Source organism: Gouania willdenowi, chromosome 17 (genome assembly GCF_900634775.1).
Source record: "Gouania willdenowi chromosome 17, fGouWil2.1, whole genome shotgun sequence".
NCBI lineage: Eukaryota > Metazoa > Chordata > Actinopteri > Blenniiformes > Gobiesocidae > Gouania > Gouania willdenowi.
Window position 1 is genome coordinate 2804937 of NC_041060.1, and position 20165 is coordinate 2825101.

Sequence of the window (20165 nt, forward strand, 5' to 3'; positions counted from 1 at the left end):
TAAACTTTATAAGGAATTCATGACATTAGTATTTGATCCAGGATTTTCACTTCAGCTTGATTCAGGCTCAGTTAGGCTCCATCCTGATCCAGGAGTACGGGCTAACACAGGACACAGCCAGGATCTTCAGGAGCGGAATGCGCGTCAGTAAATGTACGTGGATGTCTACAGACCAGGACGTAGCATTTGGGGTTTTTTTCTCCTTCTCCTTTATATTTACACAGTGTTTGAAATGAGACAACTGAATAAAGAGCAGTCTCTGACTCTGTTCACTGTTTTACATTCACAACTAAACCCACGTAAATCTGCTTCATCGACTAGACTGGAATCATTTTCTTTGGATTCAGGCTTTTCTCCTGCTTAAATATACAACTGAATAAAGTTATTACCCTTTTATTTTGAAAGGGATTTATTCACACAGTAGATGTTATATATTTTCAGTGTAAAGGTAGAAGAGGATTGATTTAAATATGTTTGTTCAACATTATTTCAGTTTAGCTATGTATTAGGTCAGGTAAGATTAAGTAAGCTTGATTAGGGTAAATTAAGCCTAAGTAAGTTTTAAGTCAACTTAACTACAGTAAGTTTAATTAAAATTAAGTTGTTTTGATTAGGGTAAGGTAATCCTGATTAGGTTTTAAGTCAATTTAATTAAGTTTGATAGATATTAAGCATGTTGATTAACTTTATTTAAGTTTAAGTAAGTTTGATTAGGGTAAGGTAAACCTGAGTCAGTTTTAAGTAAATTCAATTAAGTGTAATAAAGTTGTTTTAATTAACTTTAAGTAAGTTGAGTAACTTTACTTAACAGGAAGTAGCTTTCTAACAGTTCTTCAAAACTCATTTGATTGGATAACTTTTGATATTTTTTTTTTGTCCCATCAGGTTTATCAGAGTTTCTAAATCAGCGATCGAAGACTGGTTTTTCTGCGCTGCTGAACTCTGTGACTCTGGCTAAGTGCTTTCGAGCAAAGCTTTGGGAAAACTCATCGTATGTTTCCAAACAGCTGGAGAAGATAGGTGAATGAATGCACGCAAACGCATTGAAAGCTTCATATTGCATGACTTTGTAGGGCCTCCGGTGTTCAATGATCAAGGAAAATGGACGGAAAAAGAGGAATTCACGTTTTTATCTTTTCTCTATTTAAAATCAAGCCCAAACATGACATGGAAATGCCTCACATGCATGTTTTGGGACAATTTTACACATTTAGACGCTTTTTTACACCAGAAAATAGACAAATATGTCCAATTTTCAGCATAAGTTTGAATTCATCTGAAGCATAAAAATGTAAAATTAATAACAGTAGTTGACTTTATTAAGCCTATTTAGCATGCCCGGTACAATTTCAGGAAGTTTAATAGCCAGTAAAGTCATTGAAACACTGAAAGTTGATGAAACCAAAAAAGTATGCATGGAAATAAGATTCACCTGAAACAGAAATCAGAGGCTCTAACATTGTAGTGTGTTAAATCATTTGAAATATAAGATTAAATACAAGCTTATCAACATAAAGAACAGTGATTTAATGTCATTTGTATAGTGGATAAGCTTTTGTTCAGTATAGATGTGGTTTATAGTCATTTACCATTAATAATGAATGTGTTTCAGGACAAAGTCTGTCAACCGCTATGGTGAACGCTGGACTCACCACTTTCAGCAAAATAGAGCAAACGAATCCCAGAGAGCTGGAACTGGTTGGTCTCTTTTACTTTTACATCTGCACATTTTTTAATTTATACATTTTTTTTTATTATAATGTGGTTAGTAGAAACATTTAACAGAATTTGTGTCATAGGTTAATAGAATATGTTTAGTTGTGTAACGTCTTTGTGTCTTGATACAGATCCTTAATAGACACCCACCATTTGGGAATCAAATCAGGGAATCTGTCCTGCACCTCCCAAAGTACGACGTCACTCTGGAGCAGGTAAGCTCTATGATACTGTATTTTTATAACGCAGTTTTTATTCCTTTTAAAGGTGCAGTCTGCGACTTTCAGATCCCTCTCTCCCCCTCCCTCCCTGCTGCTCTCTTGCCCTGCCTCCAAACTCTCCAAAGTCCCTCCCTCAGAAGAGCTAACAAGCTAACGTTAGTCCGACAGCGACATCACAGTAATATAACATGCTCTGTTAAAAGCATATTACTCCAGTGCTTCTCTCTCAATGTGCACACACCTCAGCAGCAGCAGCAACAACACAATATCACTTACAGCAGCTAAATCTTAAATATGAAATGTTAAATCTAAACATTAAATGCGAAATGTTAAATCTAAATGCTAAATGTTAGATCTAAATGTTAAATCTTAATCTTAAATGCTAAATGTTAAATGCTGAATCTAAATGTTAAATCTAGACGCTAAATGTTGAATGCTGAATCTAAATGTTAAATCTAGACGCTAAATGTTAAATGCCAAATCTAAATGTCAAATCTAAATCTTAAATGCTAAATGTTAAATCAAGATGCTAAATGTTAAATCTAAATATTAAACGCTAAATGCTAAATCTTAAATGCTAAATCTAAATGTTAAATGTTAAATCTAGATGCTAAATGTTAAATGCTAAATGTTCAATTTAAATGTTAAACGCTAAATGCTAAATCTAAATGTTAAATCTGGACGCTAAATGTTAAATCTAAATGTTAAATTTAAATGTTAAATCTAAATGTTAAATTTAAATGTTAAATCAAAATCTCACGGATTAATCTAAATCTGGTCAAAAGTAACAAAAAAATTCACACATGTTTTTTAAATGTGGTTTGTTCTTAAATGGTGCAAAAAGTTGCTGTTTATTTTAGCATGCGTGTGCAACTTTACAATTGGCGTGCCATGTAGTTGATCTAAATTTGTCCTTCTGCACAAACTTTATACAGTTCAGGTCTAACAACATTGCATTTTGACCAAATATAGGTGTTAAATTACGTATTTTATTATTAAGAAGCTTGCATAATGTAAAGTGAGCTGGATATATCACTCCCTGTCAGGGGTTGTTTGTATTTGGGAAGTAAATTTTTAAATTAAACTTACATATGTGACGTTTTTAACAAATCAAACGCTTTGGAAATCAGTGGGAAATTAATTCAGTGAATAATTGTTGATGTTTGCAGCTTCCAAAGTACAGTAGATGCACGGCAGAGGTCGTGGTGAGGGTGAGCCTGAAAAACCAAGCAGAGCTTCTGTCCAGAAGAACGGCTGAGGACCAACATTTTGTCTCCCTGATCATCGGAAACGCTGATAACATGGTGGTTTTTCTGCAAAAACTCACGTGAGGAAAACTCTGTGCTGTACTTATACCTTTTTCCTTTAGTTTCCTATACTTTTGGTGCTTCTGTTGAATTTGTTTGGCAGGGACATGGCGTTGATGAGAACTACCGGTAGTTGTTGGTCCAAGAAGATTGATGTACCAAAGGCTTCAAAGGGAGATGAGATCAGTGTCAACCTCATCAGCTCCACATACGGTAAGCTGTCAAAGTGATAAAGATTTACTAGAATAATACACAAGATTACTACAAATATAAGCAAAATGACACCAAAAACACACAAAATGAGAGAATAATGCATAAGATAACTACAAAACTTACAGAAAGATATTCAAAAATAACAGAAAAGTAGTTAAAATGACAACAGAAACAGACAAGACACCAAAAAAGTAACACAATTAGAGAAAAAATGTACTAAATGACACCAAAAACACACTAAAGGACAGAAAAATGCATGAGATAACTACAAAAATAACAAAAAAAGAAGAATGTATTAAATGACACAAAAAATACACAAAAGGAGAGAAAAATACACATGATAATTACAAAAAAAAACAGAAAAATATTCAAAATGACAAAGGAACACACAAGACAACAACAACAAAACACAAAATGAGAGAAAAATACATTAATTAATATTAAGAACACACAAACGCTAACAGAAATACACAAAATGACACCATATATACACAAAAGGACTGTAAAAAAAAAGACAATAATATTAATGTTCAGATTGTTTGAAGTGAATTATTGCCCCTGACAGTTAAATGGCTTCATGTTTCCCTTCTCTCTCTCTCTCTCCTGCAGTGGGCCTGGACGTCCAGCTTAAGTTTACTGTGCACTTCTCTGCAGCCAGAGGGTTTGTTACTGAGAATGTTTGCAACTTAACACCAGTTCCTACTGGACAGGAAGCTGAGCCTCAGTCTGTGTTGGTCAAACAGACATCAGTGCAGAGGCAACTTCCCACACCTGTAGACCGAGGCTTTGACAAAGGTTCTAATATTCCTGCAACTGTTCATAAGAAAACTGTTTATTCTCTATGCAAAATTGATTTGTTGTTATTTTGCAATCGCTCAGAAAACAAAAGAGATTGTAACCACTTCTGCAAGAACAAGGATATGTGTGGCCATGACTGTTGTAAGTAAAATGCAACAATTTAGTGTGTGTGTATATGGTCACTTTGTGCATTTATCTGTTGTTTTGTGTTTCAGTTGTTGTATTGTGTGTGTTTGGGGTCCTTTTGTGTATATGGAGTTATTTTGTGTGTGTTTAGAGTCGTTTTGTGTGTTTCTGGAGTCGTTTTGTGTATTTTTCTTTAGTTTTGTATGTTTGATTTGTTGTGTTTTGTGTTTTTGGAGTCCTTTTGTGTATTTATGCAGTTATTTTGTATGTGTTTGGAGTTATTCTGTGTATGTTTATTGTCATTTTATTTTGGTTTTTGTGTTTTTTTATTGTCTTTTTGTGTCTGTGTTATTTGTACACCAGATTTCCTGCTGAGTTTGAGTTGAATGCATTCCTATGAAGATGTATTATTACTACTCTGTGAATTAGAGTTTCTCCATCACTCCTGAAGGTAAAGTGGGTGTAGCTGTCGCACGGAAGAGGTCAACAAGCCAAGAATCTAGTTTCTGTTCCTATTTGAAGGACCTGAGGAACAGGGCAGACGCACTCGTGCAGACTCCAGTCAAACGACTCAAGGTCAGCAACACAGAAGACATGATTTCTAAAGCTATCACATCTCACACATCACTGCAAATATGCAGTTCACCTGGAAAGTTACTTAATTTGTTCATCAGATGAGGATTTACAGTGACATTGCTGCAGAAATAGGATTAAAGAAGGATTAGTGGTGGAAAATATTACTATTTTAATGTTTCTAATGCATAGATGGGCAACATTAATTACAGCGGGGGTCACAAAGATGTGGTTTTCTGATCCGAGGGGTCACATTATCAACATTAATGTCAGTATTTAGAATAATGACCAATCAGAGCATTGGCACATCAAATAAAGAAAGGGTTCTATCAATTTTTATTTTTGTTTTGCGATTTTGTCATTTTTTGGAGTCAATTTATGTATTTTCGAATGTTTTTCGTGCAATTATTTTTATTATTATTATTTTATTTTTATTTTGTGAAATTTTATTGTCATTTTGTCTATTTATATTGTCATGTATTGTATTTTTATTGTCATTTTGTTAATCTTTGATGTCTTTTTGTGTATTTTTTCTAATTTATTGCATTTTTGTTTTGTTTTTGTGAATTTTTCCTGTCATCTTGTGTGTTTTTGTTGTCGTTTTGTCTGTTTTCTCTCATTTAATATATTTATTGTGATTTTATGTTGTCATTTTGTGTATTTCTATTGTCATCTGTTGTATTTTCGTTGTCATTTTATATATTTTTTATGTCATTTTGTGTATTTTTTGTTGTTGTCGTTTTGCATATTTACTTCAGGGGCCGCTCAAAATTATGCATGTTTTGTGTCTCGTTTGACTCGGTTATCGTGATCAATCCAGCTGACTCAGTGGTTTTACATCCTTAGATGAAGATCAGCGAGGAGTCTGCATCGGTCAACATGCAGGCGTTTGCTTACACGCCTAAACAGACGCCTGCTCCTGTTACATGGTACACTAACACTACACATAGTTACACAGCAACACCTAAAGTTCAGTCCAGTCCAAACCCAACAGTATTGGAGATGGTGCGGTGGAAATGTAAATTAATATGCCGTTTCCTTTGGTATTCAGGCCTCCCACTGATGGTAAAGGCTACACTCTGCAGCAGGACGTGATATGCCTGGATGATGGAAATGACGGTAAACCACAATGACTTTAATCACATGCTTTAAAAGGTCAGAGCATTAATAAACTGTTATGTTCCTTTCTCTGTTTGCTAGGTTATGATGACTATGTGGAAGAAGTTCAGGAACACACGCCGTCCTGGACTTCTGCTCATTCTTATCGTCCCAGTACGTATAAAGTCCTTCATTCAGTGCTAATAATGACATGATACGCATCACGTTATGAGACCTTCACGCTGACAAAAGTCATGACAATAAAGTGCTGAGAGTGAAACAGCATTGTCTCTGTAGCTTTAGTTAAATTAGTAAAACTAAAGATTATAAAGATAGACATGGGCAACTGGCGGCCTGGGGGGCAAAAGCTCGAAAATAAAAACATGAAACAACAGCAAAAAATACACAAAGTTACAAAAAAGGACAAAAAAAATACACACAGAAAAATTATCAAAATGACTACAAAAACACAAAATTACAGATAAATACACAGCAGAATCTGAAATTGAGTACAAAAACAAAAGATTACAGAAAATACATAAAAGAACAGAAATACACACAAAAAAAATACAAAAATGAGCACAAAAAACAAGTTACAAAAAAATACACAAAAGGACAGAAATACACACAAAAATTAGTACAAAAACAAAATTACAAAAAATGCTGAAAAAGACAAAAAATACACCAAAGGTCAACAAAAATTCACAAAAATACACAAAGGGACAAGAAAAACAGAAAATTACAGAAAAAATGAAAAAATTATGACAAAAATACACGAGAAGACAACAATAATAAACAAGAGGACAACTAATACGGAAACATTGGAGAAAAAAAAGACTCCAAATCTAATACACAAATTGTACCTTGGATCATAAAATCACATACTGTATTTATGGTCCCTACTGCCCATGTGTGGTGTAGAGTAAACTAGAGAGAAGAGTCATCTTTATTTTTCACTGCTTAGGTTCTGTAATGTGGGCGGGCCCTGAGGTCAGAGGTCATAGTCATCATCATCATCATCATCAGGAGGCTGTGCTCCATCACCCCTCACAGGATCTCATGCCCTCAGTCAGCTTTGACCTTGGAGACGTGTTGGACGATTGGGGCGACTTTGACGACAGGGACTTGGTTCATGCCAGTGACGCGTCGTTGTCTACGACAAACCCCAAACCTCAGATTGTGCAACGTTTGCGCTATGACACGTCAGGTAAAGTTTTTCTTTTAATCCTAGTTGTTTTGTGAACCTTTTCAACTTTACTTGGATTGTGTTTTTCCACAGACTCCAATATTAAGTCAGTTTATCCCAGCTCCTCACTGGCCCAGCAGTGTTTACCCACAGCTTCCACAGCCACAAGGCAAGACTGGATCACACACCTGGAATCACAAAAGGAATCATTCTAATGTCAAATCACAAAAATACGTTTTTCAGTTCCACTCAGGGCTAAATGTGGTGTATGTGTGTGTTTTAGACCAGTTTGCCGACCAGTCAGTCCTAAAGTCGGGACGTTTGGGCCAACCTGTGTCAGTCAGGCATTTACACCACAGAGGAGGATCACACGCCACTGGAATCAAACGGTGCGTTCGTGTGCGTTAGTGTGTTTGCGTAACTCTTTGTGTTTGTCCAGAGCAAACAGACTAAATAAAGTACTCCATTACACATATTTACACTTCACTAGTTCTAACTGTAACATGTTTCAGTCATCAGCTTTCACTGTATAGAAATGTTTAATAACTCCTACAACTTTGTGAATGCATTGAATTCAATATTTTTTTATTTTTTCTATTTATTTATTTTTTTTATCTCAGGACCCTCAGTGGTGATTTTTTAATTGAATTAAATGTATTTAATTGATAGGGAAGATGCAGCCTACCATAGTTCCTGACGTATTGAACAGAGAGTTAATAACTTTTGCTAGTTAATAACTTCCTAACACTTTGTTTCTAACACTTTGACTTTGTTACTGTGGCTATAAAATCATATTATGCAACGTCGCCATAAAGCAGGTCATTGTGACTCCAAAAAAGTAACTAGAAAAATGTCATTAAACCAACAAACTTAACTAAAAAATGGACTGGGCTTGAACACTTAAAAAAGCATTGATATGCATGAATAAAATGACAATAATATTATAGAACAAATGGAAATGAAATGCAAAAAGAAATCATGTCACACTAATTGTTTAAAAAAAAATCCATATTCCAATGAATGTACAGTAGGAGGCAAACAGAAGGAAAGCTGTGACAAGAAGAAAAGGTTTTTGCAGTTTTTCTGTGTACTTTTACAGTTTTTTGCACATTTTTCTGCCATTTTGTGTTTTTTGGAGTCTTTTTGTGTAATTGTGGTTATTTTGCATATTTTTCTGTCATTTTTTATATTTGGTTTGTTGTGTATTTTTCTGTGTGTTTTGGAGTAATCTGTGTGTTTTTTTGTCCTTATTGTGTATTAGTTTTTTTTGTCCATTTTTGGGAGGATTTTTATGTGTATTTTTCTGCCATATTTGTCCTTTTTTTAAAAAATAGTTTTGGTTGTCATTTTTTTTAAATGTTTTTCTGTCATTCTGTATATTTTTGTTGTTTACTTTTGTGTTATGAGTAATTATGTGTATTGTATGGGTTTGGAGTCATTTTGGTGTCATTTTTGCAGGGTTTTTTTTATCTACTGTTTTTTTGTTTATTTTTCTGTCATTCTGCAATTTTTTTGTCTTTTTAGTGTTATGAGTCATTTTGTGCATTTTTGTTGTTATTTTATGCATTTTGGGTTGTCATGTATATTTTTCTGCCGTTGTCTATATTTTTCTTGTTTTTTGTGTCATCAGTCATTTTTTGTTTTTGTAATTTTGTAAATTTTTAGGAGTCATTTTGTGTATTTGTGCTGGGTTTTTAAAAAATATTTGTCTACCATTTTCTTTTAACATTAGACTGACGGCTTGTGGCCTCCAGGTCTGCTGTAGAATCATAGTTGAGTATCTTGTAACTTGGACTCACACACTTCCTTCCATTTTGTTATATTTGTTTAGAAACCAAACATTTTCTATCAGGACGTAAACGCCAGAACTCCAGAGTTTCATCCCAAACCGCCGCATGTGGCTCCAGTCACCAGAAGGTTGGACTTTTTCACAGCCATGAGTTTCCCGACCAGCCCTAGCGCGACTGTTAATACCAGGTAGAGAGAACACACAAACATATTAAAAACTAGTGTTACACAATCAAAGTACAGTTTACATTTATCTCTATTTCTTCTTCTTCTTTTAAACATAAATCCAGCTCCAACTGCAAAGAAGAAGAAGAAGCGTTCATTGGCATTTTTGATGGTGTTTTTTAGTATTGCTGTTGTACTTATTATTTATTATTATTGTGGAATGGTTCTATTGTTGCTTTAGTCAGTTTTGATTGTTGCGGTTCTACGTGTAATTAAATATGTTCTTGTTGGACGAGTTCGGTTTAATAAAGTTTGTTCACAAACTTCCTGAGCAGGATTTTTGATTTGGCTTCGAACTTTCTTTTTATTTAATTCCTGTTTAATTGTTTATTGTAGAATGTAAGATTATTTATTTATTTATTCCACTACTTAAATCCTGAAAAATACGTCTTTTATGGTCAATGGTTTAATGGTTCGAGTCAATGTTATCATTGACTTTTGTTATTTGTCAATACAACACCTAAGCTTAAGGGAAAAATTAAAAATAATTACATATTACATATTACATACGATAGACCACTATTCAGAATTTGTTTTGTTTTTTTACAGCAGTGAGAAGAGTAAAAGAAATTAGCAGTTCAGACAGCATGAATAACTAGGGTAGAATATTGATAATTCATTATTATAACAATAATAATCTTATCCCAGACACCAGTAAAATATGAGCACGTATTTACAATATTTACACATACAAAAATAAAATTATTAATTTATAATAATATCTTACCAAGTAGAGTTTTGACAACTGTATAATAATATTGATAATAATAATAAATATAGAGAATAAAAAGAAAAAAAGAGGAGAAAATATGAACATATTATACATTTAGTGCAGGTAATATATTGTTAATGTATAATATATAAATATTGGTAATAGTAGTATTTCATTATAAATTATATTTAATAAATTTGCTGAAAATATGTTTTAAAAGATGTAAAATGTGGTCTAAACACGCTGTTGAAATTTTCCAAATTATTGGAATTTGGTTTTTACAGTGACCTCTGAATTATTTTGGTTTTAATTCTTTATTTTCTGTTTAGTTCTTGATTGTTAATGTTATATAAATTGTGTTTTGAAGAGGATATTAGCATAGGGAGCTAACGGGGTAATGGCGGGGTGATGTTGCACCGTCATCTACCATCAGGGGCGCTATACACCTAACAGTCACCTGTAACCGCCAATAAGCAAGAGAAGAAGAAAAAAAAAGCAAGCGAAGAAGAAAAAAAAAGCAAGCGAAGAAGAAAAAAAAAAAGCAAGCGAAGAAGAAAAAAAAAGCAAGCGAAGAAGAAGACGTTACGTCACTTTTAGCGCGGAGTTTGTTGTCGGCACAAAGACGGAATAACTTTTTACAAATGCCAACTATTAACTTAATTTTTCTACAGTTTTAACGTATTATATTAAAGTCTTTAATAGGAGTTAGCGTCCTTACCTGTCACCGGAAGTGGTGAGTTTCTTTGTTTTGTTTCGCTTGTCTCACAAAGCCGCAGCTAATGTTTATGTAACAGCCGTCAGTGGAAACTGTTTAGTGATTAAAACTCACTAAATAATAGTTTGACTGACATTCAACTTTATTGTGGTACATTTAATTAAAAGAACGTCTCTAAACATGAACATATACTAACTTTCATTGTGTCTTTTCAGTGGTTTCCGTGGTTCTTTGATGGAGGATTCTCCTGTTGTTTCCAGTGATCTTGTTCCTGGGAAAAGAAAAGCCCGGAGTGAGTAACAATCTGTGTCCAATCTCACTTTTTATTTGTTGTGCACACGTTACCTATATATTTTGTTTAAAAAAGGTTTGAATGTATAAAAAGATACCAAACATGTAGTAACTTATTACAGTATATATGCTTAAGTTGATAGGGATAAAAACAGTTTCTTCCCCCAGGCTGTCACTCTGATCAACACTAAACAGTCATAGAGTGTCAGACCTGTTTCTGTTACTGTAAAATAACCATGGAACTAAACATATCAACCCTGGATCAACCTGTCACTGAGAATGTTCACGGACATAATATTTTCATTTAAATGTTCACCTGCACTACTCATCTATGCACTACTGCACTATTATCTTATTATTATTATTGTATTTTTATTTCATTTCATTATTATTATTACTATTATTATTATTATTATTATTATTATTATTATTATCTTGTTAATTTATTTAGTTTGTACATATTAGTCTAACTACTCTTTATATTTATGTTATACTTCTTTTTTATTTATTTTTCTTTATTCTAGTTGATTGTTATTATTTAATGTTTACACTATCAGAGAGAGCACAGTTCACCAAGACAAATTCCTCGTGTGTATTCAATACATTACTTGGTCAATAAAGTTGATTCTGATTCTGATGTAACGAGTCACTCAACTCCCGATACGATTCAATTCACAATCCTGGGTTCACGGATTCTCTCACAATTTATTTCACAAAATTAGATTGTTGACTTATGATGAATGAAAAACAATTTTTTTTTTCTTCGAAAATAAAAATACTGTACTATTTTCTTTTATCTTTCACTATCAAAAGAATCCCTTGATGAACTTTGCTAAACAATGCAATTTAATTAAAAATAAATCCTGAATGAAATAAATAAAGAAATAGTACAAATGAAGAAGAAGCCTATTCATTTAAATTCTGGCTCTACAGTAAACTATGTAAAACTGCATAATAGTTCCTTTTCTTTTTAAAAAGTGCAACTGAAAATGTATTTTGTGCCTAAATAATTGGACTTTAAAACAAATCCCATATCAAATAAATTATATAAATCTATGGCTTTAATTCTTTCTTTCTCTGTGACCCTCTTACTTTGGATTTCACACGCTCCCTCTTTCTCACCTTTTTCATTTTATCTTGGGGATGCCAAAATACTTCCACATTTATGATTTAAAACACAATGGTGCGTCTTGAATTTCAAATTCTAAACAGAATGCTCCCTTTGATGTAAAAAAAAAAGTACTGCGATTCAATTTATCGAGTATTGATGCGAACCGTGACACCTTTGAATTGATCTTTACATCCCTAATATATATATATATATATATATATATTAAATGTTACTGACTGGAGTTTCATTGGATTTTTTCTTTTTTGTATTTAGGTCAATGACATGACACCTAAATATTCTGTCCAATAAATGAAGTTTCACACTAATTTTTTTCAAATAATTTTTCTAAACACTCCTCTTTTATCACAGTGACAGCCACAGTGTGCTTTAATTAGAAATAGTTGTTGATGTGTTGTTGTGTATTATTTTCTGATTTAATGTAATTTTGTAATTGTATCTTTTTTTGACTCATTTTGTCTATTTTAGTTTTCAATCTGTATAAGTTTTGCTTTGGATATTTTTCAGTCATTTATTTGTAGTTGTCTTGTGTGGGTTTGGAGTCATTTTGTTTTTTTTTTGTGATTTATATATTTTTCTGTTATTCTGTACATATCAAATGTGTTGTGTGTTTTTCGGAGTAATTCTGTGCATTTTAGTTGTCCTTTTTGTCTGTATTTATATTTTTCTTTAACATTTTGTGTATTTTTGCAGTTTTTAAATGTATTCTTTCTATTTTTTCTGTCACTGTTTGTGTGGGTGTATAATCTACTTATTTAATATATACTGTATGTACACCAGAGATAGAATGTCTTCTTTTCATTCCAGACGATGTGGAGATCGACATTGAATACCTTTACAAAGCTGTTCCTCAAGTGGCCAAAGTTTTCCACATCATTGATAAAATTGGAGAAGGTAAAAAAAAAAAAACACGTTCCATTTTATTATTAGTTATTAAAAATGATGGAGCATGCAGAGGGAGTTAAAAGAAGTGTTGTTTCATCAGGTACGTTTAGCTCAGTGTTTCTGGGTGAGGCTCAGATGAAGAACGGGAGGAAAGAGAAGTTTGCCCTGAAGCATCTCATCCCAACCAGTCACCCGACACGCATCGCTGCTGAGCTCCAGTGTCTCACTGTTGCAGGGTTAGTCCATCTTTATGCATTTCTAAATATCTTCCCATTGATGGAAAATCACTTTTCACCTGCTGTAAAGCTGGTTATGCAAGTAATACAACAGACGATCTACTCCAAATGTCTAAATATTAAACACTTGTATGTTGTCGTAGTATTTTTGTGTTGTGATTTCTAACTAATTGACCCAGTGTGTATTTGTGACTAAACACACACAAGCTAACAAGGAAAAAAACACATTACGGCTACAAAAATGAACAAAATGACTTCAAAAACACACAAAATGACAACAAAAACACATTTAATGACTTTAATGCACTCACAAAATGAGATATAAAAAGTGGATCCAAAAAACACGCATTATGACAACAAAAATGCTAAATATTACCCACAGAACACACAAAACGGCACAAAATGGCTGAGAAAATATAAAACAACAAAAATACAGAAAATGACTTATAAAAACACACACATTACGACAAAAAAAATGCAGAAAATGACAGAAAAAAAGAAATAAAACAACAACAAAAGTACACAATGACTCAAAAACACACTTTATGACAAAAAAATGCATGACGTTGCTGAAAAACAAACTAGATGACAACAAAAATACAGAAAATGAACCAACAAACATAAAAAAAATGCATAAAAATACCTGCGGAACATGCAAGAATGCTACAAAAATGCACAAAAACTGATTAAAAAAGGAAACGTATGCACACAAAATGAGAGGAAAATATGCAAAATGGCAACAAACACAAAATAACAAATACGGACAAAACCCCTTTTTTTGTATCTTGTGTTAATGCTCTGATTGGTTAATATTCTAAATGCTTGTGTAAATTGTTGATGTCATGGCCCTCAGTGTGATAAAGTTATCTTTGATGTTGTTTTAACATCAGCTTTAGACGAATAAGATCCACGACTTTGAGGTAATACTGTGTGTTTTTCAGAGGCCGAGAGAATGTGATGGGTGTGACGTACTGCTTCCGTAAAGAGGACCACGTCGTGATTGTGATGCCTTACATGGAGCACCAGGCCATTGTGGTACGTGCACGCTTTCACTCACCTCAGTGACGTCATCATCATGCAGCTGTCCAGATGTGAGCCACAGCTGTCATTAAAATTAAAATGTTCCCATCAGGACATCCTTCAGTCTCTGAGCTTCCAGGAGGTCCATCACTACATCTACAACCTGCTGAGGGCGCTGAAACACATCCACCACTTTGGAATCATTCACCGAGACATTAAACCCAACAATTTCCTCTACAACAGGAAAAATAAAAGGTAAGTCGTTCATGTAGCAACAGCCACAAACAGTTCAAGATATACTTAAAATATATAAATATAAAGGGGAGAGCTTTTTGGGGGCCATCCATGAAGTTGGAAAAATAATGGTCCATTGTTCTATGAATTTGTGATAATCACATTTATTTATTTATCTGAATAATATCCACTGTTATCCAGGAAGTTTAGATTTATTTGCGCCACAGTATATCATCTTAAAGATGTAATTTTTTGTTTTAATCAGAAAATGTCTTCAAAGTTAAAAAAGTGTGCAGACATTGAAATTTGATGAAGAAGTGTCAGAAATGGGAGTAATGTAGCAAAAACGTATTAAAAGTAGCAAATATATGGCAAGAAAAAGTGATGAAAATAGGTTAAAATACGGTGTAGTTGTAGAGAAATTGTTCAAAAAATATTCTTAATTTCTTGAAGACATCTGGCAACCCCCTCCCAGGGTCTCCTGGTACTGACACCAAGGTTGAGAACCCCTGGTTTAGGGAAAGGTCTGGGTTAGGAAGCACTCAGAAAACCATCTAACTGTGCTTTTCATGCTGTTCTGAGAAATAGCCAAAGCAGCGACTCCTAAAACGTGTATTTTGACAACAAATACGAACTTAACGACTCCAAGAAAAAGAAAAGAAACAACAATAAAACAGAGATCTCAAAATTACTCAAAAAACACACAGAACAATAATAAAATTCACAAAATTAGCCGTAAAACACACAAGACGGCTACTAAAATGTTGAAAATGACTGAAAAAATACAAAACAACAAAAATGCACAAAATGACTTCAAACCCACACAAAACAACAACATAAATACACTGACTCCAAAAAAATAAATAATTAAGAAACAACAACAAACACAGAATGAGATATACAAAATGACTCAAAAAACACAGTGCGACAATAAAATTCACAAAATTACTCGGAAAATGCACGAGACAACGACAAAAAGTAGTGAAATGACATTTTTGTGTTCCTGTAGTTTTGCGCTGGTGGACTTTGGCCTGGCCCAGGGCACGGCCGACACCCAGATCAACCTGCTGAAGGTGGTGAACCAGAGGCCGTCTCAGAAAGGGGGCGGGGCCACTGGGAAACACGAGGTCACACGGCGCAGCAAGGCGCCCGTTCCTCTCCGTCCTCCCACAGCCACTGCTACGGGCTCTCTACCTCCACCTTCCTCCCCCTCCTCTTCCTCCACCTGTCGGCGAGCACTGGATAAAAAAGCACAAAGTGTCACAAGCTCCGCCTCCACTCGAGGGAAACACACCAAGGTTTCTGCACTCACTGGGTCCTTTTCTTTCACCTGCTTTCTTTGACTCACACTGATTTTAAATCACCTGCAGATGAACATTACACGTGTGTGCGTCTGACTCTAGTGCTAATGTTTGCTTTTTAGGAGTTTTCTAAAGTTCTCAAAGAGTCTCGGCCTGTTTTTGGCGAGAGGAACATGAACAGCTGCACACCGCCGACCACGCCCTCCACCGCCAAACAAGCCGCCAGGAAGACGGAAGTAAGTCACACGTCTTCGTCATCGCACACAAGCTGGAATAATTAGACATGCGTGGCAGAGCTCTGGTTCATGAATGGCTCTGTTTGCTTTAGTTAGTGTGTATTTGTGGATAAACACAATATGACAACAAAAAACACATTATGACTACAGAAATGCACAAAATGACAGAAAAATATACAAAATGACAACAAAAATGAACAAAATGATTAAAAACACACTCATTATGACAACAAAATGCACAGAATTACCCGTAGAAAACACAACATGGCTACAAAAATGTAGAACATGACTGAAAAAAATACAAATCAACAGCGAAAATACACAAAATGACTCAAAAAACACACATTACAACAATAAAATGCACAAAATTACTCGCAAAACGCACATAATGACAACAAAATGACTTAATAAAACACATTATGGCTCCAAAAATGAACAAAATGACAGAAAAATATACAAAATTACGACAAAAATCAACAAATGACTTCTAAAGCACACAAAACAACAACAAACACTCATAAAATGATATACAAAATGACTAAAAAAAATTGCACAAAATTACCCCAAAAACACACAAGACGGCTACAAAAATGTTGAAAATGACTTAAAAAAGAGCTTTGATCATTTAATCAAAACAGGTAAGTTTAGTTTTTTTTATTTATTGATAGATTTAAACTCAGTCACATTGTGAATTCTGTCCTCAGCTTGGGAAGTCTGTCCGAGCAGCAGCGGGCGTTCCTGGTCGTGGGTCTCATCCAATCAGAGCTCAGAGCAGCCGTCACAAACAGTTTGGACAAACGTGCAGCTGCTTCCTCACCAACCAGGTGTGCGACGTCTGTACGTCCAGGTAAACAAACACTAACTGCTTCTGAACATGGAGGAGATTCTGCTTTAAGGTGCATTCATGGTACAATGGGGCAAGAACAGTATTTGGAGCCACTGATTGTGCTAATTGGCTAAACTTAAAAAGAGGTCATTTTCACTGATAAAGGGAAGTTTTTGGCCAAAATCTTACGATACATGGCCTCATTCATCCTTTCACATCAGTCGTCCTGTCCCCTTTGCAGAAAAGCAGCCCCAAAGCATAATGTTTCCACCCCCATGCTTCACAGTGGGTATGGTGTTCTTGGGATACATCTTGGCATTCTTCCCCCTCCAAACACGGTGAGCCTTTATACCAAAAAGCTTTATTTTGGTTTCGTCTGACCACATGACATTCTACCAATCATCCAGATGGTTACTCCGTAACCTTTAGACGAGCCTGGACATGTGCTGGCTTAAACAGGGGGAACTTGTGGGCGCTGCAGGATTTTAATCCATGACGACGTAGTGTGTTGTTACTAATGGTAACCTTTATCACTGTGGTCCCAGCTTCTTAAAGAAAAAGTAACAGGTGTGTGAGAGCCAGCATTCTTCTCTGTTTGTAGGTGCCAAATACTCATTTTATGCAAGAATTTACAAATTAATTATTTAAAAATTGTACAATGTGATTTGCTAGATTTTTTTCTTCACATTCTGTCTCACACAGTTGAAGTGTATCTATGACAAAAAAAAATACAGACTTTTCTCATCTTTTTAGGTGGACAACTTGCACAATCAGTGGCTGCCAAATACTTTTTTGCCCCACTGTATACTGTATATTTTTTGTAATTGCAACTCCTGTGTTCTCAGGTTGGGGTCCACAGGTTCTGTTGATTTTAGTTTATTTGTGCAAACTCTTGTGAAAATGCTCAATAAAGAAATTATACAAGAACATCTACTTTGTCCTAAAGAAAAACATTGTTCATGCGTTCGTCCTTTGTTTCTCACGCCTTTTAAAGGAAGCCGCAGATGGCGCCCAGAGCAGGAACTCCAGGATTTAGAGCTCCAGAGGTTCTCACTAAATGTCCCAACCAGGGCACAGGTCAGTGTTTCCAACCACACTCTGATCATAACGACTCACCCTGTTTGACGTTTTTATCTCCGTCCTGTCGTCCTCCAGCCATCGACATGTGGTCAGCGGGCGTGGTCCTGCTCTCTCTCCTCAGTGGACGTTATCCGTTCTTTAAAGCCAGTGATGACATGGTGGCTCTTTCTCAGATCATGGCGGTCCGAGGCAGCACAGAAACCATCGAGGCTGCCAAATCCTTCGGTACGTTTCAATATTTTATTCCCTGACTTCTGAACTCTGAAGCGACATTAGCTAATACGTTCACCTGCACTGTTTACCCTCAAGTTTACTGACTATCAAACTTCCAGAAATCATATCAAACATGCTGAATTAGGTTAATAGAGTCAACTACTGTTGTTCATTTTACATTTTATGTGAAGATGATTTACAAATCGGAATGGTTACGCTGAAATCACGCGATTAGCCACACTGCTAACCCTCAGCCACCTGTTTAAAAGGATACATTTCCATGGAAATGTGTGATAACTTTATTGCCAGCTAAAGAATAACCCTGACTTACTGTACAAAATCTCATTCAGACACTGTGACGTGTCACCAGATTAACTGATCACCAGTTCAGCTAATACACCATCAGCTAAACCTGCCTTTGTACCAGAGCCTTTATCTCTCTATTAATTAGTCTTTTAATTTCTAATTTAATTAGTATTTTTCTACTCTATTCTCAAATTATTACAACTTTAATCTTGAAATATTATTACTTTAATCTGATAAAATGACGTCTTTATTCTCAAAATACTATGACTTTAAAAAGTGGCCCTAATAATCTGTCAGAAAAAAAACACGTCAGATGAAGCTCTGCATTCATTTCCAGTCACAGGATAACACAATCACTACTCGATACGTTACACCTAGTGAGAGAACAGGATTGTGGGTAGAATTGGACACATTTGTCTCTCTTTCTATAAATTAAAAAACACGTTTCCTAGTGGAAAAATAGAGCGTAAATGTGTGATATTGTTCTAAAACATGCATGTTGGGGCCTGATTTTGAATAAAAAGAGAGAAAATAAACAGGTAAGATTTTTTTTTCTATTTCAGAAACATCCCTGTGTTAATGTGTCTGTGGGTTTGTTTCTGCTGCAGGTAAATCAGTGATGTGCAGTTGGAATTTTCCACGTAAAGACTTGAGGGAATTGTGCGAGTTGCTCAGAGGAAGTCGGTCAAAATACAAAGCCACGCCCTGTAGAGCTAAGATCCTAGAAGATGATCCTCCCTCCAGTCCTCCAAACCAACAACATGAAGAGGAAGAGGAGGAGGAAGTGAATAAGAAGGAGGGCTGGGGCCCAGTTCCAGATGAAGCCTATGACCTCCTGGACAGGCTGTTAGACCTGAACCCCAACACCAGGATCACAGCAGCTGAGGCTCTGCAGCACCCGCTGTTTGACCACACAGCTTTTCATTGTTAACGGCAGCTACAATGTCCTTAGGAGCTTTTACATTCTGATGTTCGCTAATCTTATTTTGAAATCCCTTCATTACATCAACACTGCCTTTTGGTGAAATTTGAACGTGTGTTTTTGTGTAAATAATATGTTTTAAATGTAGGATAAGATCTATTTTATTCTGTGTATCTATTTGTCAGATTGTCATGAAACATCTTAATTAAATTTTTGATTAGATTTTTCCTTGTTCTGTTTTTTTTTGTCCAACGTATTATATGAATTAACAAGTTCTGATGAACTACGGCCAGGCCCACGGAATGTCTCAATGCCAAATAGCACGTACCGCGTTCCCAGGAATTCAGTCAAATGACACAATATGTGTGATTTAAATCATAATCTACGCTGAATTGCCTTTGAAACGATGTATCGCAATCCAACGACTGTTCCGATAAATTTAGAAATCACCAGAAAAGTTCTCTGAGAGCCTCTTGACATCCGCTCATAAAATATCCATGTCAAATTACAGCCTGATTCAACGAGCATTAACGGAGGAGTTGTCATTAGAAAAATGGGGCCCATAAAATTTAGATTTTAACAAAATTATATGATTTATTTCTTAAACCAGTGTTTTCCAACCATTTTTGGATCGCGACCCCATTATATACTATATACTTATACTATATTTTGTTATTATTATTAACTAATTTTTCTTTGATATAGTGAAAGTATTGAATACAGTTGATTAAGATTGTGTAAAAGAATTTAAAATTTTCAAAAATATACACTTTTAATCAACCATTTATTTTTTATCAATTACTAGACA

The 20165-nt window shown here is 34.9% G+C and overlaps 2 protein-coding genes across 2 annotated transcripts in view; both read left to right on the forward strand.

Annotated features, from left to right (window-relative positions):
• hfm1 (helicase for meiosis 1) overlaps positions 1-9219 on the forward strand; it is a 29473-nt gene extending 20254 nt beyond the window's left edge. Inside the window, exons 25-40 of the mRNA XM_028473278.1 lie at positions 56-153; positions 886-1020; positions 1613-1698; positions 1848-1931; positions 3107-3264; positions 3348-3457; positions 4067-4252; positions 4337-4396; positions 4833-4957; positions 5801-5883; positions 6006-6073; positions 6155-6226; positions 7017-7259; positions 7332-7407; positions 7522-7627; positions 9070-9219. Coding sequence (XP_028329079.1) covers positions 56-153; positions 886-1020; positions 1613-1698; positions 1848-1931; positions 3107-3264; positions 3348-3457; positions 4067-4252; positions 4337-4396; positions 4833-4957; positions 5801-5883; positions 6006-6073; positions 6155-6226; positions 7017-7259; positions 7332-7407; positions 7522-7627; positions 9070-9219 — 1840 coding nt within the window. The remainder of the gene's footprint in view (positions 1-55; positions 154-885; positions 1021-1612; positions 1699-1847; positions 1932-3106; positions 3265-3347; positions 3458-4066; positions 4253-4336; positions 4397-4832; positions 4958-5800; positions 5884-6005; positions 6074-6154; positions 6227-7016; positions 7260-7331; positions 7408-7521; positions 7628-9069) is intronic.
• A 1316-nt stretch (positions 9220-10535) lies between these two features.
• Positions 10536-19579, forward strand: cdc7 (cell division cycle 7 homolog (S. cerevisiae)). Its single transcript, XM_028472916.1, has 12 exons — positions 10536-10696; positions 10894-10970; positions 12906-12992; positions 13084-13219; positions 14161-14254; positions 14352-14494; positions 15483-15771; positions 15897-16010; positions 16715-16857; positions 17831-17913; positions 17992-18141; positions 19044-19579. Exons 2-12 carry the CDS (start codon positions 10913-10915, stop codon positions 19364-19366), a joined length of 1620 nt encoding a protein of 539 aa, XP_028328717.1. The 5' UTR covers positions 10536-10696; positions 10894-10912; the 3' UTR covers positions 19367-19579.
• Positions 19580-20165: the final 586 nt, after the last annotated feature.